Consider the following 26,708-nt stretch of genomic DNA (forward strand, 5'->3'; position numbering starts at 1 on the left):
GCAGAAGGGAGGGAGGTGCGAACATCTTATGGCCCTTTTCTTTTCATCTTTACGGCCAATAAAACATTTAGACCGTTCACAACGATCTTCACATACGCTGCGGTCCCTGGCCCCGAGGCCCTTTTTGGCTCACTGACGTGTTACCTACGGACGGATTGTCGCACTTAAGTGAAAAGCGCTTGACTTTCCGGTGTAAAATCACCTTTTAAAGGAAGAACGTGCGTTAAAGCCATGTAACTAGCTTTAAAAGTGGTCCGGGTATACCAATCACCCATTCTAGATTATCAACCCATCGCTCTTACTCCGGATGGCTGAACCAAAGCACAGGGCAGGACCGAAGCGCATGTCCGGACAGAAGAGGCATCAGAGGCGGGTAGCTGCCAAACCGCGAGTCCCGGGGGCAATCCTGGAGGAACCTTCTAGTAAAGCTGAGCAAAAAAAACATAACTGGAAAGCCCTGAAAATCAGTCATGTCCTAATTTAATACTCAGTTATTCAGATTTATACAGTCCTAGACTGCAATGATCCGTGATAGTAGGAAGTTGTATCCGTCATCCAGGACTGTACCTGCATTTAGTTAGCATGGGCCAGTGATTACCTGATACTTTGGCCAAAAGGTACACAGACCATGCATGACCATCAATAGCCTTATATTTAGGAGTTTTCTTGGTTTTATGGCAGCAGATGCAGGAGGACGAGAGGAGAGGGAAATAAACCATCAGCTGGACTTCCATCTTGCCCTGGAACACCCCCCCCCCGCTGGCTGGCCAGAGTTTACCTATATCATATAAGCTCAATCAATATATACAATTGGTCAGCTAACATTTTTATCAATACAAGGTTCTCGGATGTCAAGATGACACAAGCACAATGATAAATGACATCATATCTCCACTAGGACAATGTGGATCAAAGTCTTACCTACCCCAACACTCATCATCTGGCCAATTATACTGCAACAGATATGAATTAAAAGAACCTACATTTGATGCAACGTAAAATGCCTTTTTATAATACAATATTTACAAAGATTTCAAACTTTGCCTTATTAGACCCGATATATAAATTGAATTTTTAAATTATATTCCTTTAGAAGAAAAGTTTTGCTAAAACTTGTATGCTGCAAAAAAATAAATCGGTTACACGATTCATAACAATGAATAGTTGAAGCCGGCTCGGATCACAGCAACAGCGACCCAGACGTATTCAGAATATAAGATACTGCGATAGACTGATAATTATCGACAGAGAGCATTACTATGTTATAAAAGAATGAAAAATAAAATAGAGACTCGATGGGTCTGAACGATACTGCTTTACACAGTGTGCTGCAATAAAATATTGTTCTCTAGCTGCCAAACATAAAAAATAAGGTTGAACAAGCAGATTTTAACAGCAGATACGATGATAAAGGGGACAATTTCCCTTTTGTAGTACTAATGCAGCAGTGACCTGGTAGTCAAGCTAACGAGCGTGGGTCAGACGCCAGCGATGGGTATTTGTGCCCGCGTGTAGCCCCGTGGGTCCGCAAGCACTTGCCCGGCAGCTGTGTTGGGCAAGTCCTCTGTCTAGTTGGCAAGTCGGTTGGACCGGATGGATTGCCAGCATCAGAGACACACAAGCAGCCTCGTATAGCATTTCACAGAGAAACACGACGCAGGGTAGGTGAGGAGGACTGTAATTGTTTGGTTTTTTTACATTTATATAGATATATATATATATATATATATATATATATATATTTTTTTTTTTTTAATAATTTTAAATAGGCCGTGAGCACCATCTTGCCACTCTGCTCTGTGCAAAACCGGCACGCAATAGACAATAGTAAAAAGAGACAACGTGCCGATACGTTAAAGCATATGTCATACCTGCCAAGCAAATACTCATAATACTGTATTACCCTTTAATATGAAGCGGGGGATTCTGGGTAATAAAGCGAAGTGTTGCCCTCCTGCACTTCTACCTGGCTATCTAGGTCTGTGAGGTTGAGAAGGTTCGATAACACTACTGGGTGAGAACACTGCCGGTAAACCGGGATGGTGCTTTCCGCCGAGTGTTTTCATTTTTTTTGTTTTAATCCCTTTCTACATTTATTTTCTCCGTGAACTCTTCACGACTGAAGAAAAAATATTTTCCTTTCATTTTTAACAGGATATCGCTTTCCAACCTATTTTTAATAGATTGCGCTAATCCGTCGGTGATATCGGAATCTGCCCATTCCACGTCTAAACCAAAAGCATAGAAATAAATTAAGAATTTGGCTGGCAGAGTGCATACAACTTTTTTTATGTATGGAATGAAGAAGATATGATTTTTATAGAAGTCCCAGCTCTTCAGAGTCTATGAACTCATCTTCTCGATTGACGAGATCATCCTCCCCATCCCAGCTTTGCCACGTCGTGGTGGAAATGGACGGTCTGAACGAGCTTACATGTAGCATCGCGAACGGATACAGCGAAGATCGTCTCACGGACTTCTTGCGTCTCGTGTCGGCCTCGTTCACCTTGCTGTACTGTGGAAGCGAGGTAGGAGACTCTTTGACCTTCTTCTTCAGACTCTGGATCTCGTCTGTTAGTTCCAAAATCCTCTGCATGGCGGCCATGTTACCCCCACCCAAAACCTGCGCCTCTGGAATCCAGCGGAGGTGCCGCTGAGCCCAGATCCGGATTTCCGGCCCATCCACGCACGGCAGGATCAGTCCATGGAAGTCCACAGGCTTCTGGTGCCAGTTCTCGTAGAACGCCCTGTAGTTGCTCGGCACGTCGTCGGAGGCGCTTATTAATTTGCTGATCCTTTTGCCCAGCAGATTTTTAATGAACGGCCCCGTTTCATCTCTGAAGAAGCCTTTTTTGTTTGAAGGCTTGGACTGGGTAAGTGGCAGGGACAGCTGCCGGTGATGCTAAACAAAAGAAAATAAAGAACAAACAATTACCACTTGGAACTTTTTTTTTTTTAAAGCTTCCCCCATGGCCTAAAACCTGGACAATCAACATAACCCGGGGGAGAGACACCGACGCGCTCCACTCCTTGTCCCTCCAGCCACAACAATTTCATCCACATACTACATACTACAATGCATTGTTAATGCTGGACAAAGCTAAAATGTGTTAAAAAAAAGCAAAAAAAATATTGTTGGAACTATAATTCTCACAAAACAAGTGATGACGTTACCTTCGATCGAGGAGCCTTCTTGATAGATCTTTCCTGTTTAAACTTCTCGGTGTACAGAGGGTTTGTTAAAAAGGAAAGCGCTTTCACTTCAAATTGCACCGACCAATCCCAGGCCGTGTAAAAGCGGACAGGCTCTTTCTGCGCGCCCGGTCCTTCCTCTACCTGCAAAAGCAAGCAAGCCAAGCTGATCCAGAGAAAGACGAAACCGAGGGGTACAGCGAAGAAAGTACTACTACTTCAAATGTTTGTGATGTGCATTATAACAGGTGCAGGACTCGAGAGGGGGGGCAGCGTAGGCTTCTCTATACAATGGTATCGTATCTTATCAATGGATGGATCCCAGTTCCCACTGATTGGATTCTTACCCACTGGTTCTCGTCTTTTTGGTACGGGGAGTTGAAGAAGAACGTGCTAAAGATTGGGATGTTGATGCTGTCGGAGAGAACCGTCAGGTAGGTCTCTGAGAACTCAAAAGCGAGAGGATACTGCTGTACCAGCTGCCACACGCAGTCCAGAAACAGGAGGAACACCGGAGCCTACGATGGGGGCAAAAGGAAAAAAATCAGTGATACAAAGAACGGGGAAGAGGAACATCTCCAGCTACATACAGCCTCATCCCTACTCATTCTGCACTTCTACATGTTAATAATGGCACAGCTACATATATCCATACTCAGACACCAATACACACTACCATGAGTTTGGGGTCATGTCCTCGTTTTGAAAATAGCATGAAATTGATCAGAAATCCAGCGCAGACGGGGTTAATGTTATAAATTACGATTGTAGCTGGAAATGGCTGATTTTTATTGGAATATCTTCACAGGGGTACAGAGGCTCTTTATCACTCCCATTACTCCTGTGTTCCAATGGCCCTTTATCACTCCCATCACTCCTGTGTTCCAATGGTCCTTTTATCACTCCCATCACTCCTGTGTTCCAATGGCCCTTTATCACTCCCATCACTCCTGTGTTCCAATGGCCCTTTATCACTCCCATCACTCCCGTGTTCCAACGGCCCTTTATCACTCCTGTGCTCCAATGGCACGTTGTGTTCACTGATCCAAGTATAAAAGCCAATTGATGGTTAGAAAACCCCTTTTACAATTAAGTTACAGCTAGAAACCCCAAACGTTTAAGTGGCAGTGTATATTCCGATCCCAAGCCAGTACTGGAGCAATTAAAAAAAGGGTGTGGGGCGTTTTTTGTACCATCCATACGCACCTCATTGTCATTTTTCCGGAGATGGTTGCACCGGTCTAGGAAGGCATGGCCCCCCATTACCCACTCCTTCTGGACGAGGCTCTGGAAGCCGTGCTTGGTGCGGTAATGCGGATCCATCATGATCTGAACCAAGCTGGAGATCACGCAGCAGAAGTCGGAGCCGGTATCTTCTACAAGAACAAACAACAAGGGTATGGCAAGCGAGTCTCGAGAGCGGTTGTTTGGGCATGTGAAAGTCGTTTCGAGGGAAGACCCAAAATGCACACAACTAGGACAGCTCCGTTAATAGTCTGTGCGGTCACAGTCCTTGATCTCCATCCCCGAAGTTCCTCCTCCTCTTGATCGCCAGACGGCCCAGACATAGAATACTACGTGAAACATTGGTTTGTAACAAGGTAGGTATTACAATGACGCAGAGATACAAACGACCAAAAACATCTGTGAGCCATCAGAGAACATCCCGAACAAGGCCTTTTAACTGCTCCGGTAAAGCTTTTTACTATTCACGTAGAACATTCATTTTACGGCAGGAACTGCGTTTAGTTAATGCCACCCCTGAAGTAGCCACGTAGCGGGCAAAACGCGCAGGGTTGTAAGTTAAGTATTGCGCAGGATGACCCGAAGTACGAGGGGCTTCATGAGATTCCCCAGAATCCATTAAGACGTTTCAGTTTATTTTATGGTTTTTTATGACTGTACGAACTTTGTGTGATTGAAGTTTTTTTTTTAGACTACATTAATTGATATATTTAACAATAAGTTCAGCTCCTGCCTCTTCAACTTACAGAAGCGGCCATGCGCTCATATTATTAGCACGCGTCTATTATTGTAAGGCGGGAAAGCCGAGTCATACGGAGACCTAGCTGCGGTTTCAGCAGAGAGAACGCAGACAGAGGACGCATTATTTGAAGGCAAGCTGGAAAGACGAGAGTCATAAAACTCTTTAACGGGACCAAACTACCCCAACTCCAGGCCGCGCAGGCTTTAAACGCACAGACAGCCTTTTCATAGCCGTGCGATTTTAATCCCGGATCCCTTGTGGTTAAAATAATGAAGGTGCCGGCCGATGCCAACCGCTCCTCTCTGGCACTTTACACGCCGTGCCAAAGAACGCGTCATAGATTCCCTCCGGCTTCTAACATCATTCAGAACTTATTTCTATTCAGAGACCTTCTAGAAAGGCATAAAACTTACTAAAAGTTAAAGAAAAAAAACTAAACTCTACATCTGATTTTAGCGACCAAAGGCATTGCTGGCAAAATTGGTTTACCTGTAACCCTAAAAAGCTGCTTCCACCAGAAGGGGAAGAATTATCACCGAAATCATAAGAATGGACGTTAAAGCTGCAGTCCTCCCTACTTTGCTGAATTTACCATTTTTTGTAATTACTTTAATATGCGTTCATTAAACCTATAGGAACAAATAAGGGACAAATACATATGGGGGATATTGCAGAACCCCACAAAAATGTTAAGGGATCACTCAGCTATTATATATATATATATATAAAAATATTATATTATATATATGATGGCTGCAGGGTCCCGTTCACATCGCCAACACCTTGGGTATTGCCATAGCAGCTGAAAGAGCTTCCTAATTCCTTATTTTGTTGCTTTTCCACATTTATAATATATATATACACACAAGACCGCTCACCACCAATACTTAGATGGCTCAGAACGTTATAATATTCTCCCGTAAAACAAGTCCCCGATTTCACAGACAATCGCTTCATCCGCCCAAGAAAACGGTAAATGCAATATATACAGAAGAATACAAAATCACTCATTTCAAATAACGGGATGATAAAATAGGTAAATTCAATTTTTTTTACCTTTAAGAACAACGTTTATTTTTTGCTCCTCCAAATGCTCAATAACTTGAATTGCTTTTTTAAGGCACTGCCTGAAAATTACAAAATAAAATGAAATCAAGATATTGATGTCCATATAAGGAAAAAATATAAATTATGCATAAAACTAGAACTATGTTAATGGAAACAGCACAATATTTTTAAAACAAACAGAGTCGGGGCAACTGTATGTATCTGACGTTTCACAAACATGCTTATCTACCGTCAGACAGAGAACCTGTAACGCCACCGAAAACTTTGGGTTGTTTTTTGCTAAATATAGATTTTTCTGATCTGGTGCTGAAGCGGAATGATTAATGATTATTTGTGTTTTTACAGGATCCGGGGATTTCTGGTGCCTCTTGTAAAGGGATGCATATTACCCCAAATTAAACACCGCTCGGTACAACACACCTGCTTCGGGACTAAGCAAGCCAAGAGCTCTTACCGACCTTATAATTTCAAGCCAGTTCGACGTCTCCAGCAAAGAGAACCATTTTAAATCCGTGTCCCAAAAGTCAGTAGAGTTATCTGAAAAAGAGACGTTAAAGAAATAATAATTAAGTTGTGCAGAGTACTCTGAGAAGCGCACTGTGCGCATAGACAATGGTTCTCATATTCCACAATAGATACAATACGGCTGCCTTTTTGCAGCACCGTTTACACGCGGGATGAGAGCCGCTCCTATGTCGTCATCTTAATCCTAAAAGGTTTGTGGCGTGCACCTGACTTTCAGCCAAGTTATTCTGACACCCAAATCGTACCAAAAATCAAGCCACGATTGGAGCAAATTTGTGTGATTTCTGACAGTTTTCTAAAGCTTGATGCGCCCGGCGTTAACAGCAGAAATAAGCCAACACGCGTCCGTTCATACCTATCAGAAATAATTGCTTAAATCGGCCGTATGCCATCTGGATTTCGGCGAGAGACGGGAGGCCGACGGAAAGGTCTTCAATCCTGACTTCTTCATACGGAGGCCTGTGAAGCGCCTTCTCTACGCTGAACAGAGCAAAGTTACAAGGAAGTGTTAGTCTAGCTTATACCAAATGTTACATACATTATATATGTGTATACACATACATACTAATATATATATATATATATATATATATATATATATATATATATATATATATATATATATATATATATATAGCCTTTGAAAGGGGGAGTATATTTCCCTGCAACCCCCAAACATTATACGTGAACAGTGAGACATTTGGGAGACTGTTCTGAATGGCGACCTGGTCGTTGACTCGCCTTAACGTTAATAGTAGACTTTTCTATGTAAAGACACGAATCATTAAGAGGAACCCAAGAACATGGATTAAACACACATTTATAAAAATAATAAAGAACCAAACCATTGATAATCCTTAATAATTTAGACTGAAGCATCAGAGGCTACCTAGCCTGGGAGACCTCTGGTATTCTAGCTAGTATGGACTACATCTCCCGTCATGCTCGGTGCACAGCAGCAGACTGCCGGGGGTTAACACATGTAAAAACGATGAGTCTTCGTGCCCACGTTCCTGTAGAGGACATGAACACCTAAATGTAAACCCAGTCCACGAACCTGTCCAGAAAGGTCTTCTGCTCCTGCACGGTCGCATCGTCCACGTCTTTGGGAAGAGAAGCCATTTTTAAAAGGGCTGAACCGTTCTGACACGACCAGCACCAAATCTAAAGACAAAACACCGGCAAACAGACATTTTATTCACCGTACGGCCAATTCCGGACAGTGGTGGACAGAGTGTACGTATAAACGTGTAAAGAGCAATATTATTTTACGCGCACACAAGCGGTTGTATCGTCTTTTGTTTCCCGTTACGGAGATATCCGTCCCCGGCAGTCGAATCGAGCGCAGTACAAGAAATCATTTAAAAGCCTTTATTGTCTACGTAGCATTGAAAACACTTACAGGAATTCCTTTTCCTTGGAACTTAAACATACCATCTTCGGGTAAAGAAACGGGAATAATGAAATACTGCGGTAATCTAAATAAAAAACAAAAAAACAAGACGAAAAGAAAGATTTATAGGGAAAAATTCTAAAAACATTAGATTTATTGCAGTTGCATCTCCTCCAGGAGTGTCCTGAGCCAAACCGAGGCGACTCTATGCTATGATGGGTAACGAGGGGGGTGGGGGGGTTTTAAACAAATTCTGATCTCATATAGAATAAAAAACATCGTAGGGGCCGGTGGCAGTATGGGTCACCCAAGCCCCAGTGACACATACTGGCCTGGCCATCAGGCTACTCAGTGGGGTACTTCTGATCTCCCCAACAAGCCCATTTACTCCATGGAGGTTGTGCTGGCTCGGCGCAGCCTCCATACATCCATAGACACGATATCGTATCACGGCAGCCTGTAGCAAAGATGGAGGTCGTAGAGGGTGCCCTGCCCTGGGTCATGGCCTTTGGGCACCTCCAAAGCTAAATACACCGCCATGAAAATTATCCACCCCCTGCCAGTGCTGAATGGGGCCACAGGGAACGGCCTCAGCCCAGACTCGACCTCCACAACTCTCTCTACCTCAACCTCCGACGAGACCAAGTGACTCTCTGTCTCACACGTCCTACATCGGCCAAAAACCAAAGCTGTGATAATCACGAGCCCGTCCTGTACCGACTGCAGCAGCCACGTGGCCTCCTACCGCATGGACTCTTTGTAGCCCTCATTGGCAGACGACACCTTGTAGTTCAGTTTGCCTTTAGTCCGTTCCAGTTCCGTCTGCCAGTCATTAATAGTCTCGAACATCAACGTCTGATCTCTCGCTGGGTAAAGAAAAACAAAACAAGACACAGGGGGTTAAACAGCGTTACCACTAATATTTTATATTTTATAATTATTAGTATTAAACAGGAAAAGTGTTATTTCTAGAGAAATAAACGTTTGGGGACAGATAGATCTAAAAAAAAAAAAAGTTATAACTGTACAGCACAGTGAGATACGAGCAATACTTTAAAGTATATTTAGAAATAACTATACAAAAACAAGGTGGTCTACAATCAAAATGAGTAGCAGACAGATTTAGAGATTATATGATAGATATATATATATATATATTAGAATGTAAGCTCCGCGGGGCAGGGATCCCCTTTCCTAGCGTGTTCATGCACCCTGATCTAAAAGTCTGTAGACTATGTTACTTATTGTATTTCCCCTTTGTTACACTGTAAACTTTAAAGCGCTAGGTAAATCTATTGGCGCCCAATCAAAATATACATGTTTATCCATCATCAGCGTGACTGCATCTCTAAATTAAAGGGGAACGGTCACAGTCACAGCTTCCTACCATAACCAAACGGAGATATATTTACTGCCTACAGCTTGCGTGTTGTGCTTGGCTTGGTTTGGTAAGAGAGAGAAGTGGAGATCGGTGGCATATTGTGGCAGAAACTAGAAGTAATCAAGTTCCTGTCCCAAAGTTCTCTCTCGCCCAAATCCTAAGAAAGGGCCAACCGTCTGGCATTTCAATTTCCCCATTCTAAAACTTTGTTAAACACGATGGCATTGACATATATATATATATATAAATGAATATAAGAGTCCTGAAAGGATCTATATTCTTTCACTCAGCGGCTGAGATCACAAGCCGAGACATAACGGAGAAGAGCTGGAAGACAGGGTGGAAAGCGTGCGATCTCACCGATGTATCGCGGGACGATGGCCGCGTACGAGAACAGGAACAGGCGCTTCAGCCGTTTAGGACTTAAAACATGATGGATGATTCCACTGACGATCTAAATGAAAACAGAATTGGAACAACTTCAGCTGTAAAACCCGATCTCCACTTTCAAACAGTAATCCCAACGCAAGAGGAACACAATGGGCTCTATTCACTAAGAGCTGGCAGGAGAGAGGTGGTTTAACTCCCTTACCTCACTGTTTGTCACGAAGGACAGACACCAGTTTCTCCAGGTGAGCTGGCCCTGTATAATGTATACTTAAACAGTTAAGGAGACATTATAGAGGGTCAGCCAAGCTTAGCGGAACAGTCAAGCTGGCCCTTCATAATGTATAGTGAAGCCACAACTCTCTATTTAGTGAATAGACCCCATTGCCTGTTGATCCTCTGCTGATTACGTTTATGTATATAGCGCAGATGAACGCACGTCTGGTTATATTTTGAGCGATAAATGTGTTATTCCGCAGCTTTGCCCCGCAGATGCTATATTTACCCGCTTCACTTCCTCCTCCTTCGTGTAGCTCAGACAGAAGTGAAAGACGCGGAAATCTTTGCAGTAGATAATGAGCCTTTCTGGGTACTTTTTAACCACAGGCGCAGTTATAAGAACTTTCTTTTTATCGTCGTACACTGAAAAGAGATGTAACGCCACGTGGTTATTTCTGCAAACAGGAGAAAACACTTCCGCTGCTGGGAAACAAAAACTTACAGCAAATTACATGGCGTATAACAGAGTTACAGGGCATGTGCCTTGAGATATAGGTGTATTTGTATATGTACTAGGGCTGAAACAACTAATCGATAAAATCGATAATAATCGATTATGAAAATCGTTGGCAACGAATTTCATCATCGATTAATCGATTTTTATCGATTATAAAAAGAGGGTTTTTTTTCCAGAGCAAATGCTCTGAAAAACTCCTCTCCTTATAATAATCCGATCTCAAACTGAGATCGGATTATAACACCAGAATCCAGATCCCCCGCAACGCTGCAGGAGACCTGGATTCCCCTCACTGTCGGCCGGTCTCTCACTTCCGTCTCTCTCTCCCCTCCCATACACCCCTCAGACTCCTCCCCCTCCCATACGTCACTCTGCCTCTCTCCCGGCTCCGTTACTGACAAGGACTTTCACTGCAGCTTCATAGAAGCCACAGTGTAAGTGAAGTGCAGTAACGGAGGCTGTCTGCGATGCAGACACTCACAGGCTGACAGAGAATCATCCTCTCTGTCAGCTGGTGGGGGTCTGCATCGCACATACAGCCTCCGTTACTGTCAGTAACGGAGCCGGGTAGAGAGGCAGAGCGGTGTATGGGAGGGGGGAGGAGTCAGAAGGGTGTATGGGAGCCACCCTCCCATACACCACTGTGGCTCCTCCCCCCCAGAGAGGATGATTTTCTGTCAGCCTGTGAGTGTCCGTTACTGCACTTCACTTACACTGTGGCTTCTATGAAGCTGCAGTGAAAGTCCTTGTCTAGTGAAGATCCGTTGCTGACAGGAGGCAGAGTGGAGTATGGGAGGGGGAGGAGGCAGAGTGGAGTATGGGAGGGGGAGGGGCCAGAGTTGTATGGGAGAGGGGAGGAGCCAGAGTGGTGTATGGGAGAGGGGAGGAGGCAGAGTGAAGTGTGGGAGGGGGGAGGAGGCAAAGTGGTGTATGGCAGGGGGAGGAGGCAGAGTGGAGTATGGGAGGGGGAGGAGGCAGAGTGGAGTATGGGAGGGGGAGGAGGCAGAGTAGTGTATGGGAGGGGGAGGCGGCAGAGTGGTGTATGGGAGGGGGAGGCGGCAGAGTGGTGTATGGGAGGGGGAGGCGGCAGAGTGGTGTGTGGGAGGGGGAGGCGGCAGAGTGGTGTGTGGGAGGGGGAGGCGGCAGAGTGGTGTATGGGAGGGGGAGGAGCCAGAGTGGTGTATGGGTGAGTTATAGTGGTGTATGGGGGGTATTATGAATTTCAGGGAATATAGGGGGTATAAGGCATATCGATATTAGGCATATCAGGGGGTCATAAAACATCTGGGGGTAAAAGGTATATCAGGGGGCTCAGTTGCATATCACTGGCATATAAGGAGTATAAGGCATATCAGGGGCACAGTGGAATCTGGCATATAAGAGCTATAAGGCATATATGGGGGCAGAGTGGCAAGCTGGGGGTCTGATGTGCATAACCGGGGGCAGTTTGGTAAATAAAAAATTTTTAAATAAGGCTTTTTTTCCTCATAGTTTTTATTAAATATGAAAAATAGTTAACATATGAATTAATATTTACTAATAACTTTGTATTAAAACCTAGTTTGAGAAACACCGTGTTTGGGTTCTTGTAGCTTTTATTATGTCAGTAAAATAAGAAGGTGAATAGAGAGAGGCCATTGTGATAAAGAGATGAAAGTGTAAATTGTACATTTTTTATTACATTATTTTAAATGTAAAAAAATTGCATTTTTTTATCCGATTAATCGATTAATCGAAAAAATAATCGGCCAACTAATCGATTATTAAAATAATCGTTAGTTGCAACCCTAATATGTACATATTCTCTGGCTATATATATATATATATATATATATATATATATATATATATATAAATGCACAATGGTATCACCAAAATGTATTGTTTTGTTGACTTCATCCCAGGAATAAAAGAATCATCCTTAAATTTAAAGGAACACACCAGCCATCTCATGCAAACAAATTGATCAGCCCGTCTCCTGCTTGCCAGTGTACATGTGTAACGCACTCACCACGAGACCGCGCCAGTGCTGGCTCGAGAATCCCAGAGATCTAATGGAGACCCCCGGCAGAAAGCGCTCTCACTCATTTCTACGGGAGCAGATTCATGCCAGCGGTGATCCAATACAGTCAAGAAAATCAGACATTAAAAAGGGTGGATGGGGCTGCAGCTTCTCCTTAAGGTGAATGGCTTCTATTACATCCCCCTTATGGACTAAAGTACTTCAATGTGCATTCATCATTGGGGGGGGGGGCAGGGACATCATACTGTCCCTTTAACATTCTGATCCGTTCCAGCGGCCGGGATAACACAATGCGCAGTATATAATCGTTAATGTGTCACTAGTTTTATGATGTTTCCAGACCGAGACAGCGCTATCTATACTTAACAGCATCATGAAGATAAACCGCCAGCACGCGCCGTCATACAGCCGCTACGATCCGAGGACACGCTCACTCAATACCCAACACTCCATTCTTCTGCAGCCCCTACATTCTAACAGCGAGTCCCTTCTCACCTCTAACCTTCAAATCAGATACACTTTTAAGCTCAATAAACACAGCCTGGAGGACTTCTACTGATATACCAGGGTTGATGTGGAGTGTAGAAAGGCTCGGTAACGAAAGGATTAGGAATTTATGCGATCGCAAAACAAATACCGCGCTGATTGCACAGGATTTGCCCGACTATAAAGACAACCAACTGGATATAAGATGATCCTACTGGGGGGGGTGCATAAAACACTGTTTAGGCATCACAGATTTTATTACAGGCAGATGATAAAACAAAATAGTCTTATAATCAAGCGAATACGGTGATATTCTGTATGCAGACTAGCAGATAAAATGAGAGCACACATGGTGACATCGGTATCTGTGGGAATAAAGAACGTGCGGCAGAGAGAACTCACCGACTCTGTATAAAGAAATATAAGTCATTAAGTGATGCCCAAAACTGGGGAGATAAAAACAAATCTACTACTATAGGAGCTACGAACGATCAAAGAAGAATTTATAAATTGTTACCCGACAGAGAAAGTTTACGTAGGAACCCGACAGAACAGATCTACCCACCTCCGTATAACTGGTCCACGCATTGAAGCGTTATGTCATTTTCACCCGCAATCTTATTCCGGAATTCTGGAAGCTGGAAGAAAGCAAGTGGGAGATGTGAGCGCATGAACATTACACGGCAGCCATTACAGCCACGACATGAGATGTAACGGAGATGTGAGCGCATGAACATTACACGGCAGCCAGTACAGCCACGACATGAGATGTAACGGAGATGTGAGCGCATGAACATTACACGGCTGCCATTACAGCCACGACATGAGATGTAACGGAGATGTGAGCGCATGAACATTACACGGCCGCCATTACAGCCACGACATGAGACGTAACGGAGATGTGAGCGCATGAACATTACACGGCCGCCATTACAGCCACGACATGAGATGTAACGGAGATGTGAGCGCATGAACATTACACGGCTGCCATTACAGCCACGACATGAGATGTAACGGAGATGTGAGCGCATGAACATTACACGGCCGCCATTACAGCCACGACATGAGATGTAACGGTTCTAGTTTTTGCATAATATAATGTTTTCAGCCATTTGTATGCGTTCTCGCTCTGTTATCCTAGCCCAATCTACTAGACAAACAACCCCGACTCCTTTTTATACTGCCTGTGGGGAAACAATAGAATGGCTAAGTCTTAATCAATCACCCAGACGCTCTGAATGAGAGCTTATGGAGGAACAGACATCATTAGCATTGTCGTAAAGCATCAGCTCAGTGTGGTGATTGAGCAGAGAAAGCCACCCAAAAAAAAAAAAAAAAAAAAATCACGACTGACAACAATGGCGGCCTCCAAGCTGCAGATAAAGAGATAAATACAGGTTTCCTGTTACTGTATACAGCGCTAGGGTTTATGCTTAAATATGGCATTTGCCCTCATTCTTCACGGTACTGAAAGGGTTAATGACACGGCTGCTGGAGGTCTGCCCGTCTTCTAATTAATCCCGCACAATGTCTTAAGGGGGTAACTTGTAATCACCAGATATTACGTTGAGCGAAGAGGTAAAACAGAGACTGAACCCCGTGAAGCGTCCCCCGTTACTCACGCTGTCGTCAGGCGTTTCCTCGCAGAGGAAGGCGATCTTCAGGTTGGTGCAGATGAGCTTCCCGTAGACGCCGCGCTGAGATCCTTCTTCCTGCGAACACTTCAGCACCGTGTTGGCTTCGCACAGCAACAGCTCCCCTACATCACAGAAACGGAGACATATTACTCCTCCGAGAACACGCGGCATCGGGGCGGCCGGATCCCTTCCTAACGGGAATTTATTTTTGAAGCAAGAGGCGCCTAGTTCATGATTCGCTTACATGGGAAGCCCCATGGAGAAAAAACTATTTTCTTGTGCTGTAGTCAGTCTAAAATCAGATTTTTGGACAAAATTTCAAAGTCTTCCTATACCTTCTCCGCCTACCATTCCCACGTCGTGGTCTCCTTTCCTGCATCTTCTTGTTCGTCTTTCTTCTATCTCTATCTGCTTTTCATAGTGTCTTCTTTCTTGGTCCACAAATCAGGCCTCCTGAAGCCCTTATGCAAAAGGGCGGAGCTTCCGGGAACAACCTCTGCTCTGATTGGAGAAACGGGGGGAGAGGATGTTCATGGAAGCTCTGCTCTTTTGCAGAGGTGCGCCGGGAGGCCTGATTTGCAGACCAAGAAAGAAGACACTATGAAAAGCGAAGAAAGAAGAAAAAAAAAAAAAAAAAAAAAAAAAAGATGAACAAGAAGATGCAAGATCAGAAGAAGAGCCGTCGTAAAGGAGACAGGGACACGAAGCGGTCGGCAGAGAAGGTAGGGAGACATTGGCAGAGTGCACAAGGAAGTCAGTATCAACGAAACAACTTAATTTGAGAACTATATATAGGTATACAGTATTTGACTTAAACGGCGCAAACATTCCTGCCAACAAATCGCTGCCTAAGCTGCCAATCCACAGACGGAAAGAGCTCCCAACGATTTCAATGGAAATACCCCCCCCCCATCACTGATTGACAGCTTCAAACAGCCAATCAGTGGAAAGAAAAGTCAGATCATGAAGATGAATGAAGACTTTGCACCATAGCTGCAAATTCCATGCCTGGCGAGTACTTTTATTACGTTTTGATTTGGAACAATGAATTATAAAGAAAGAGGGTCGGATTCACTCCGTTTACTTAAATATGCATTCTTTTACAACGGGGATATTGGACAGTTCCTTGCAAATTCTAGTATAGTAAAGAAACCTGTTCAGGTCTTTTGTAATTATTTTCACTGGCTATTCATTCATATAAAAACCCTACGGACATGTTTAAGAAGCTCTTTTCAGAGCTAAAGGTGAGAGAGTAAGAGGCAGGCAGGACGTACTTAAACAGAACAGGCAAAGACAATGTTTTAAAAATGTCAGAAAATGTTAAAGTTTGGTTAATGTGTAATATAAATGCACTCGACTGAAACCTGTGCAAGTCAGGACTGATTCTGTCTGCCTCCTACCAGGGAACTCCCTGCTTTCTGTCTCCGGGGAGCGGATCACAATGTACAACTCCACCAATTATCACTAATCACCTATAGATCTAATTTCCTAGCAGATCAGTTTAAGTGTTCCCAGTGTCCAAAAGCCCGCTATGGGGGTTGATGAGGCCCCGCGTAATGCATAGGCATTTGTTTTAATGTCATTTCCCTAATCCCACTATGCAGGGGCAGCTCATGGGGTCGGCCCTTCATAATGAATAATGACATGTTCAACATCCCTGCAAACTGACGCACTGGTAAGCACATTGTAGAGGGGGCCACAGACACGTGCACACGTCATGGGGTTTATTCACCTGCCAGTGTTGCCCCTTCATAACAAATAGCGAAGTCAGGGAGTTGAACTCACAACTCTCCTGCCAGCGCATAACAACGCTCCGGTTAGCGAACAGACCCCTAACGGGGCAGATCAGAAGTCCGTTACGACTGAACACGTTAATTGGCAGCGTAAACAACTCAGCTGGCATCCGCACATTCTGCTGATGAGCTCATGACTTCCTTCCTTTTAGTACACATTACATCACTGGGGAGTCTAACAGCGAACTTCCTCCGACGGAAACCTCGGAGCCGGCCTCATAACCGCAGGAGCCGGCGAGTACAAAAGGACAAAAACGCAGGGCTTCCTTAACAGTGGGTACCCCAACCCAGCACACAGGGGGTTAATATGATTATAATCATGCTAGGAAGTACTGTTTTGGGAGTATATACAGTATATCCCTTGGCATTTAGCTGGGGGGGGTTGCATATAATTTACATTAAAGCATGTAGGATGCCCCGTTAAGCTCTTCTGTTTAAACGGTGTAAGTAACGCTCGATTCCGTTCTGAGCCGGTTAGAAAGCAGTGTAATAAAGCATGGTTTTGCTCCCAAATTTATTTTTAACGAATAGATTTGGCATGAACTCCGACGCATCTATCTGTACGGAGATCGACGCAGGCATTCTTTTAATTTAATAAAGATTGTTGAAGCAGGAAGCATACCCAAGTACACTTCCTGTGCAGGCTCTGCCGCGCTCCTACTGATGGGTGCTGATGCGATAGGAGATGAACGGCTAGGAGAGCCGCCATTGGCTACGTCTATTCCCATTGATTACTACACGCGTTCCAACCCCACTGAGTAGAAGGAGCATGATAAGTGTACTTGGGTACGCTGCCTGCTTACACTTCTTGCTTCCAGTAAAGGGGGTGGAGAAGTCAAACCAGTTAGACAATCATTTTTTTTAACTGGAATTACAAAACTCTGCGTTGGTTTATATCGGCGTCCTCGCACAGTAGGCCAGCACCGCGCTCGTTACACGAATACAGGACCAGGGGGGTTCCTTTAAGCAGACGCTAAACGTTGACCGGAGGGGATGTAGCCGCGTCCGGAACGTTACCTGGCAGCAGAGGAACATCATCCGTCTTCTCGGGCTGTTCTTTCCCTTTTACGATTATTTCCTGCCAGGAAAACAAGGAAACAAAATTAGCCGATTCCACAGAATTCATGAAGTTAACGGCGAGGAGCGAAAACAATCGAAGCAAAACATGATTCCTATGCCTCCCTAGTAATGGTTACTTAGAAACGCATACACACGCAACAGTTTACATACGTGTAGCCAATCCTGTGCATAGTACTGTAAACATACATGGCGTCTGGGCATACACAGCGAAGGGCATTTCGGTTTCTAAAGGCGCAAGTCTAAATATTTTAGTTTTTCGCAGATTTTTGCGCTGTTGGGTAGTTTGAACGGCCATGATGGCAGCCTTTATTTACAGAGAGGGTAGTAGATAAACGGAACAGCCTCCCATCGGAAAGGCACACTGTTGCAGGAGACTAAAGCCCTGCTCTTGGGGGCTTACTAAGATAACAATGGAGGGGGGCTCATGACTAATTCTGCACAGACATTAGATGTTCTTATGCTTGTATATTTATTATTATTATCATCATCATCAGTTCTGAGTTAAAGGGACGGCGCCAACTAAAAGCACATCGCAGAACATGGAAGTAAACAGCCGCTTACAGCCTCTAAACACAACAGGAACGATAGAAAAACACCCGCTGAACCATAGAAAAACACCCGCTGAACCATAGAAAAACACCCGCGTGATCCACGGAGGAGCCAATTTACAGGCTGGGTCGACTGAAGAGTCTATTTATAGGCAGCTATTACGAGTGTGAGTGTGAGTGATGGCGAGAGTAAAGTAGCAGGAGCGCGAGGAAAGAGATGAGGGCTGTGAGCATCTTCTTCCCCAAATCCTCTGCCACGGCAGGGGCCTGAAGCACCGCATCATGAGCATTGTACTTCAATCAAAGCACGCGTGTGCAGTAACACGCAGAGCTCAGGGGCAGGGAAAGAAGCAAACACATGGGGGGGGTCCCTTCACACATTTGAGAGGACCCCCCCCCCCAAACTCCAACCATCATTTGCCCCTTTCACTGCCACCACCCCCCCATCCATTTTTTACGATCATCGCACAGGGGGAGGCCTAAGGAGACCCACCTTGCGCACGTGTTTTAAGGGCTCCCACTGATTTTCCCCGCTATTGGCTGCTTTAAGTGGTGGGAATCATTGGACCACAGAGGAAGCTGCAGCTTCTCCAACAAGTTTTTTTTTTTTTTTTACTTTATTGAACGTATAACGATAGAAAGTTTGGAACTTTAAAAGGAGACACGTGCAATAAAACCGCATACGATGGCCAGAGAGCCCCCTTAACGGAAATACTCGCAGCACCTACATCCAGCAATAGGAACTTTCCACTCACAAGTAAAAAGCCCCCCCATAGAGACCCCCCCCATTCATAATGATGCTTTGGCGCTCTGCTTTCAGCAATACAGAAGCTTCCTAAACGCACGTCGCATTTTAATGGCCGCACCTAAAGTTTCAACAGCAACTCGGGGAACAGGTCTACCGGGATCCGCCGACGGGACGCAGAAAAGCCGGTTTCCAGTCCCTGGCGCAAATTAACTTCCCCGGAGAGCAGAAAAATACCCCTCAACACAACCAACAGAGACCGTTCTGGCCAGGCACACACGGGGGGCTTGTTTAATCCCCCCTTGGAAGGCAGAAAGTATGTCATGTGATCATCTTTTGCAAATCAAAGAGCAGTGAGGGGGGGGGGATGCAGTAAAGGGGTAAATGCACATGGGGGAAATTAAAACTCTTAAAATGAGGATTTTAAAAGCATCTGGAACGGACGTACCTGTGGGACTATCTCGTGAGAAGCAAGACTGTTGGGAAGTATGTTTTTTTGTTGTTTTGTCTCCCAAAAGCAGCTACAGCAAACCAGCTGCCCCCAAAGTTTTAAAAAGGAGAATAATTCCTTGAGAAATAAACCAAGGTTATGCGAACAGACACCGAGATCGGGGTTAACCCTTTCTAATCAGTTTCTTGCCTTGACTAACGCCCCCCCTCCCATAGCGGGGTTGTTGGGTCTAGGGGACATCGTATGCTGAAACGTATCGGGCGCTGAAACGGATCAACAGCAGCCGGCAGATATATTATCGGACAATGTCAACCTATACGCTGCCTAATAATAGCAAACGTTATGTAACTCACTGATATAGAATGACATTTAAAGGGACACGTTAAGGTACACGTTACATATCACACGCCACGCTAATTCCAAATGCCAACGGAAACTTTATTACCTGCCGCACGATAAAGAGAATCTCGCCCCGAACGGCAGACAAAATACGTCCTACAGACAAGTGTGGCTCACTCCATGCAGTTTAATGTATACGATAGCCGAGCGTCACACTCCATGCAGTTTAATGCGATAGCCGAGTGTCACACTCCATGCAGTTTAATGCGATAGCCGAGTGTCACACTCCATGCAGTTTAATGTATACGATAACCGAGCGTCACGCTCCATGCAGTTTAATGTATATGATAACCGAGCGTCACGCTCCATGCAGTTTGATGTATACGATAACCGAGCGTCACGCTCCATGCAGTTTGATGTATACGATAACCGAGTGTCACACTCCATGCAGTTTGATGTATATGATAGCATCTGCAATCATCCCCAGCATGTTCTTTACATCGCAGGAGATGCGTGTGCACAGGGCCGGCCCTACAATGGAGCCGACTGGGGCAATTGCCCCAGGCGGCACTTCAGAAGGGGCGGCACTTTGCCGCCGCAAGCGTTTTTTTTTGAAGCGGAGGAGAGAGAGAGGGGCACCGAGTGGTTTTCGCTTACCCGCTCGGCGCCCCTCTCTCTCTCTCCTCTGCGGCGAGTCTCCCTGTTCGGTCCCGGTGCCGGCTTGTAATGCAGAGCGCCGGAAGTGACGCAAATTTCCGGCGCTCAGCATTACAAGCCGGCACCGTGGCACCACAGGGAGACTCGCCGCAGGACTGTTTAAGGGTAAGTACCGGGGGGGGGGGTAGATAATGCATTTTAAACTTCGCCCCAGGCGGCGTTAAGTCTTCGGCTGGCCCTGCGTGTGCATGTGTGGATACTCCCAACGCACGAGAGGTAGCCAGAGAAATATCTATATTTATGGTATATTTTTTATATATATATATATTTAGTCCTCCAATGTTCTTGCACTCAACCTTTTCAAACGAATTTCCAGCCTGGGTGCAACTCCATCAACCATAAATATCTACAAAACGAGGCGCACACGTCTTAAAAGTGAAATAACTCATTGGTCCATGCGCAGATTGATGCTTCACTAAGATATATATATATATATATATATATATATATATATATACACATACATATATATATATATATATATATATATATACACACACAACTACTGTTGAATTGTTTGGGGTCAGTTAGAAATGTCCTTGTTTTTGAAAGAAAAGCAAATTTTGTCCATTAAAATAACATGAAATGGATCAGAAATCCAGCGCAGACGGGGTTAATGCTGTAAATGACTATTGTAGCAGGAAGCGGCTGATTTTCAATGGAATCTCTTCCTAGGCGTACAGAGGCCCTTTATCACTCCCATCACTCCTGTGTTCCAATGGCCCTTTATCACCCCCATCACTCCTGTGTTCCAATGGCCCTTTCTCACTCCCATCACTCCTGTGTTCCAATGGCCCTTTATCACTCCCATCACTCCTGTGTTCCAATGGCCCTTTATCACTCCCATCACTCCTGTGTTCCAATGGCCCTCTCTCACTCCCATCACTCCTGTTTTCCAATGGCCCTTCATCACTCCCATCACTCCTGTGTTCCAATGGCCCTTTATCACTCCCATCACTCCTGTGTTCCAACGACCCTTTATCACTCCCATCACTCCTGTGTTCCAATGGCCCTTTATCACTCCCATCACTCCTGTCTTCCAATGGCACGTTGTGTTTGCTGATCCAAGTTTAAGTTTCAGAGGATAATTGATCGTTAGAATCCCTTATGTAATTATGTGACAGCCGGAAATGTCTTGGTTTCCATGAAAACAGCCGAGTGACTCCAAACTTCTGAACATTAGTGTATAAACACACGAGTATAATCCACTCATCTGCCTCCCAGTCGTATAACCAAACGAGGAGAACAAACAAACGAGCGCGTCACGCGCGGCCTTCTGCCGTCAGACACAGCCCAGGGTGGAGAAACACACGAGGTAACAAGCTCGGGAGTAACCAGAAACTACCTCCTCAGACTAATTCAGCGAAGGTCACTGGAACGCAGTTTCACTAATAAAGAGAGGGAAGAGTAAGAAAATGGCCAATACTCGTCACAGCAGCTCCTCCGACGCTCCTCAACCTCTAAGCAGATACTCCATACTTCATTTTAAACACATTTACTTCCTGTACAAGCCATATTAGAGTTATTTGTGGACGGCCCCAGGGGCATTTCACCGCATGCATCCCTAAGTTAATGGAAGATGGGACCTCGGCATCCTTTTGCTCCTCCCCTGGTTGCTTCGACTGAAAGCAGGAAATGTACCGAAGTATGCTTCCTGTGCACTCCCATCACATCCTGTATGATGGGAGTGCGACAGAAGTGCACAGGAAGCATACTTCGGTACATTTCCTGCTTTCAGTCGAGGCAACCAGGGGAGGAGCAAAAGGATGCCGAGGTCCCAACCGCCAATTAACAAATAAAGCAGGCAGTAAAACGCCCCGGAGTCCGTCCAAACATTACTCTCATCCCAATCATAGAGGGAAACAGGGCAGGGGGGTTCTTTAACATGTGTTTAAATCGTATACTTAACACATTAACTTGTCATACATGTAAGGTGAGCCGACCGGTTTAAGCGTGACAAAAAATAAAAAAAACTTTACATGCTAGATGATACGTTGTGGCTTTTTTTTTTTTTAGTTTTTAGTTTTTTTCGCAGAAATCCGTGAGCCAGAAAAATAAAAGGTACTTTCGTGGAGCGCAAAGGAAAGCGGCACGAGACGTCAGCAGCGACGCCGGGTCCCGGAGCTTAACAAATTCAGATAAAACGTAAATGATTTACTATTCACGCACTTTAATCCGACAGAGAGAATAAACAAGAAACTCTGAAACATACACCGCACCCCCCCCCCGACAAAAAAAAAAACAAAGCAATTTTGGATTCAATTTAAAAATACGCAGACTATGAGATGCTTTAAATAATAACCCTTTAACAGCCAACCACAAAGACTGCAGAGAATTCCCGACAGTAACAGCTACATTAATAACAGTCATTACGAAGAGCACTCATCATGGAAATATTTTGATGCCACCTGTCTTCAAGCAGCAATTTCAACCGTCACTCCAAATGGGATGTGTATATCATAGAGGAATATAAAGGAGTCGCACAATCTGCCCAGACGCCCCGGGGCAAAAACCTTGTGAATCTGCCCAGACGCCGCGGGAACGGGGCAAAAACCCTGAGAATCTGCCCAGACGCAGCGGAAATGGGGCAAAAACCCTGTGAATCTGCCCAGACGCAGCGGAAACGGGGCAAAAACCCTGTGAATCTGCCCAGACGCAGCGGGAAACGGGGCAAAAACCCTGAGAATCTGCCCAGACGCAGCGGAAACGGGGCAAAAACCCTGTGAATCTGCCCAGACGCAGCGGAAACGGGGCAAAAACCCTGAGAATCTGCCCAGACGCAGCGGAAACGGGGCAAAAACCCTGAGAATCTGCCCAGACGCAGCGGAAACGGGGCAAAAACCCTGTGAATCTGCCCAGACGCAGCGGAAACGGGGCAAAAACCCTGAGAATCTGCCCAGACGCAGCGGAAACGGGGCAAAAACCCTGTGAATCTGCCCAGACGCAGCGGGAAACGGGGCAAAAACCCTGTGAATCTGCCCAGACGCAGCGGAAACGGGGCAAAAACCCTGAGAATCTGCCCAGACGCAGCGGAAACGGGGCAAAAACCCTGTGAATCTGCCCAGACGCAGCGGAAACGGGGCAAAAAACCCTGAGAATCTGCCCAGACGCAGCGGAAACGGGGCAAAAACCCTGTGAATCTGCCCAGACGCAGCGGAAACGGGGCAAAAACCCTGTGAATCTGCCCAGACGCAGCGGAAACGGGGCAAAAACCCTGAGAATCTGCCCAGACGCAGCGGAAACGGGGCAAAAACCCTGTGAATCTGCCCAGACGCAGCGGAAACGGGGCAAAAACCCTGAGAATCTGCCCAGACGCAGCGGAAACGGGGCAAAAACCCTGTGAATCTGCCCAGACGCAGCGGAAACGGGGCAAAAACCCTGAGAATCTGCCCAGACGCAGCGGAAACGGGGCAAAAACCCTGTGAATCTGCCCAGACGCAGCGGAAACGGGGCAAAAACCCTGAGAATCTGCCCAGACGCAGCGGAAACGGGGCAAAAACCCTGTGAATCTGCCCAGACGCAGCGGAAACGGGGCAAAAACCCTGAGAATCTGCCCAGACGCAGCGGAAACGGGGCAAAAACCCTGTGAATCTGCCCAGACGCCGCGGGAACGGGGCAAAAACCCTGTTGAATACGATTTTTGTAGCTAAATTCAGAACACGAGGGAAAATCATTCTGCCACACTGCTGAACGCCGACGTCCCTCCAGAAACATGTCTCTAGTCAAATAAAACGTTTTATGACAAATATTTTTTGAAGGTCTTCAGGGCTCATCCCCTAGTTATTATTGATTTATATAGCACCATCATATTCTGCAGTGCTGTACAACCTGCATCACATAACAAATGTGTGCGTGCGCAAGCGTGGCATGAGAGTGTGCATGTGTGCAGCATGACAGTGTGTGGCATGAGAGTGTGCGTGTGTGGCATGAGAGTGTGCGTGTGTGTGTGGCATGAGAGTGTGTGTGGCATGAGAGTGTGTGTGTGGCATGAGAGTGTGTGTGTGGCATGAGAGTGTGTGTGTGGCATGAGAGTGTGTGTGTGGCATGAGAGAGAGAGTGTGGCATGAGAGAGAGAGTGTGTGTGTGGCATGAGAGAGTGCGTGTGCGTGTGTGTGTGTGTGTGTGTGTCATGAGAGAGTGCGTGTCTGTCATACCTGCATATAACGCAGTTCACTGTTTTTATTGCCCTGATGAGGCAGCACCCCGGGCAGGTAATCAGGTGCAGGGGGTATTAGCGGGTATATAGAGGCGGCGGTATCTTATAGGTGGGGGCGGATGCTAGTCCAAGTGCAAAGGGCAGCAAGGTGATACTGGCAGACAGGCATCCCTCACTGGGCGATACCGAGCCGTACTCACCTCGGGGGTTAGGTAGGACACGAAGGAAGGCTGCTTGGGGGACTTGGCCGCCCCTCCGGCTCCGAGCCCCAGCATATCCCCGCTCCCTGCCGCCCCTGCTCAGCGTGTAACACAGATACGAACACGGACCCCACCGCTCCCGGGCTCCGGCAGATCACATAGACCACGCCCCCTGACTCTGATTCGTCAGCCACGCCCAATATCAAGTGGGCGCGCCCTACAGAAAGCGTCTAGTGCCGAACCCTAAGGAGCAGCGAGTCATTGGCTCGTAAACCTGTCCATCAATTAACTCGATTTTTTTTTTCTCCCCGTCCCTGTCAGTCAGGTGCCGCGGACTGTGATTGGTTGGAAGCTGTTCCTGGTTGGTGGACGTTAATGCCGGGGGAGGATCCCGTCAGCTCTGTTACTTGTTGTGTGTGGATCCGTTCAATAAATATAGGCTTTATAAGACGGGGTCATTCTCTGGGTTCTGTGTTGAGTTCCGGGGGCCATACGCGTGAAACAGGAAATCGCATGCGAATGGATTCGGTGCCGTCTGATACCGGGAAGAGCTGCTTCCTGTCTAACTCAGAGCTCTTCGAGTCGAATTTTCGGACGGGCTTAATAAATAGAGCGTAAAGAGCGCCGCTTACTGGCTTTATTCTCAATAAATAGCTAACTATACTTACAATAATGCAGACGCCATTCCTCCCGTGTGTCCCTATTTAAGAAGGGCAGTCCCTCTTTCCTCCCCTGATGCCCCTCTTTTCTAGGAGCTCAGACTGTTTCCTGGGTATGGGGCCCTAATACCCCCAGTAATGTGTATAGAAACAGCAGGAAATGGGTTTAGAATCTATACGATGTAAATAAAACGCTGATTCAGAGCTCATGTTAGTATTACGAAGATTGGTAAAGAAGATGTAACGCTACATGAGCTTTCCATCTGAAAAAGAGACCTCTGAGGTCCCAAAAGTACATCGTTATCTTTGCTAGCTCAATAAAAGGTATGACCTTCAGTCAGAGACTAAAATGCAGATACAAAGCCTCGCTAAAGCCCCTCCCTGGTCACGCCCCAGTCACACCCCCTAAACAAAGTGTCTTTGGGCCATTTTGCCCCCCGGTCGGCGGTCCGGCGGCAGAAGAGATGGGCGTTTACTATAAATACAGAGAAAGGGGAACTCTTAATATTTTGTATTAAAACCGCCGGCTGAAAATTGAGAAGAGGAACCAAAATAAAAGGCGACTGCTGAGCCTAAGGCCAAGGAACGTGGTTTGTGAAGCCAGAGGAGAAACTGCTTGACTTTAGTTATTCTGTAACAGGGGCCAGGCCTGGGCTCCCCTCACCTGCTCGCAAGGGGGAAACCCACGATCATTCAAAGGGACCTTGCAGCTATCATATGTATTAAAGTGCATACCTTTCTGCATGGTCACGCCTGGGAACTCCGGCCCCAAATCTCTGGTTGGTGGGAGCACCATTAAGACACTCCCACCCTATGCCAATACAAAGCAGTAGGGGCTAGCCCCACCCACAATATCACTGGCCCCACCCACCGAGCGCCAATGCCATTAGCACCGCCTGCTGATGACAGCTGCCCTTCTCTCCGACTTCATCAGCCTACTTGAAGACGGGGGTGGGGTTTGTTCCTCCAAGGAGCCGAAGCCTAGAAGTTCCAGGGTTTGCACATAAAGCGGGTTTACAATTCATACACGTTTCTTATTTCAGTCCCCCGACGGCAGGTCACGTCCGAGATCCATAGGCCAGGGTTTGTACGAAGAATGAATTCTAATCCCCCCAGCTTCGCGGAATGCTAATCTTCTTCCATAACCATATGATCCGGAGGAAAAAATAAACAAAACTCAAAAGAAAATAGCTTCCGCTTATTAA

At 45.9% G+C, this 26,708-nt stretch overlaps 1 protein-coding gene across 1 annotated transcript; it reads right to left on the minus strand.

Annotated features, from left to right (window-relative positions):
* Window positions 1-2,317: 2,317 nt before the first annotated feature.
* On the minus strand, window positions 2,318-24,919 carry LOC149284243 (myotubularin-related protein 12-like). Its single transcript, XM_089497011.1, has 16 exons — window positions 24,845-24,919; window positions 17,626-17,686; window positions 14,801-14,937; window positions 13,744-13,816; window positions 10,439-10,575; window positions 9,895-10,000; window positions 8,911-9,025; window positions 8,175-8,250; window positions 7,830-7,936; window positions 7,128-7,252; window positions 6,706-6,784; window positions 6,236-6,306; window positions 4,399-4,568; window positions 3,540-3,710; window positions 3,175-3,330; window positions 2,318-2,902 (listed from the first exon to the last, which is right to left on the minus strand). The coding sequence occupies exons 1-16, from the start codon at window positions 24,917-24,919 to the stop codon at window positions 2,318-2,320; spliced, it is 2,244 nt and encodes a 747-aa protein (XP_089353137.1).
* Window positions 24,920-26,708: the final 1,789 nt, after the last annotated feature.

The sequence above is a fragment of the Sceloporus occidentalis genome, unplaced genomic scaffold (genome assembly GCF_023333645.1).
Source record: "Sceloporus occidentalis isolate IW3139 unplaced genomic scaffold, rSceOcc1.0.p SCAF_97, whole genome shotgun sequence".
Taxonomy (NCBI): Eukaryota; Metazoa; Chordata; class Lepidosauria; order Squamata; family Phrynosomatidae; genus Sceloporus; species Sceloporus occidentalis.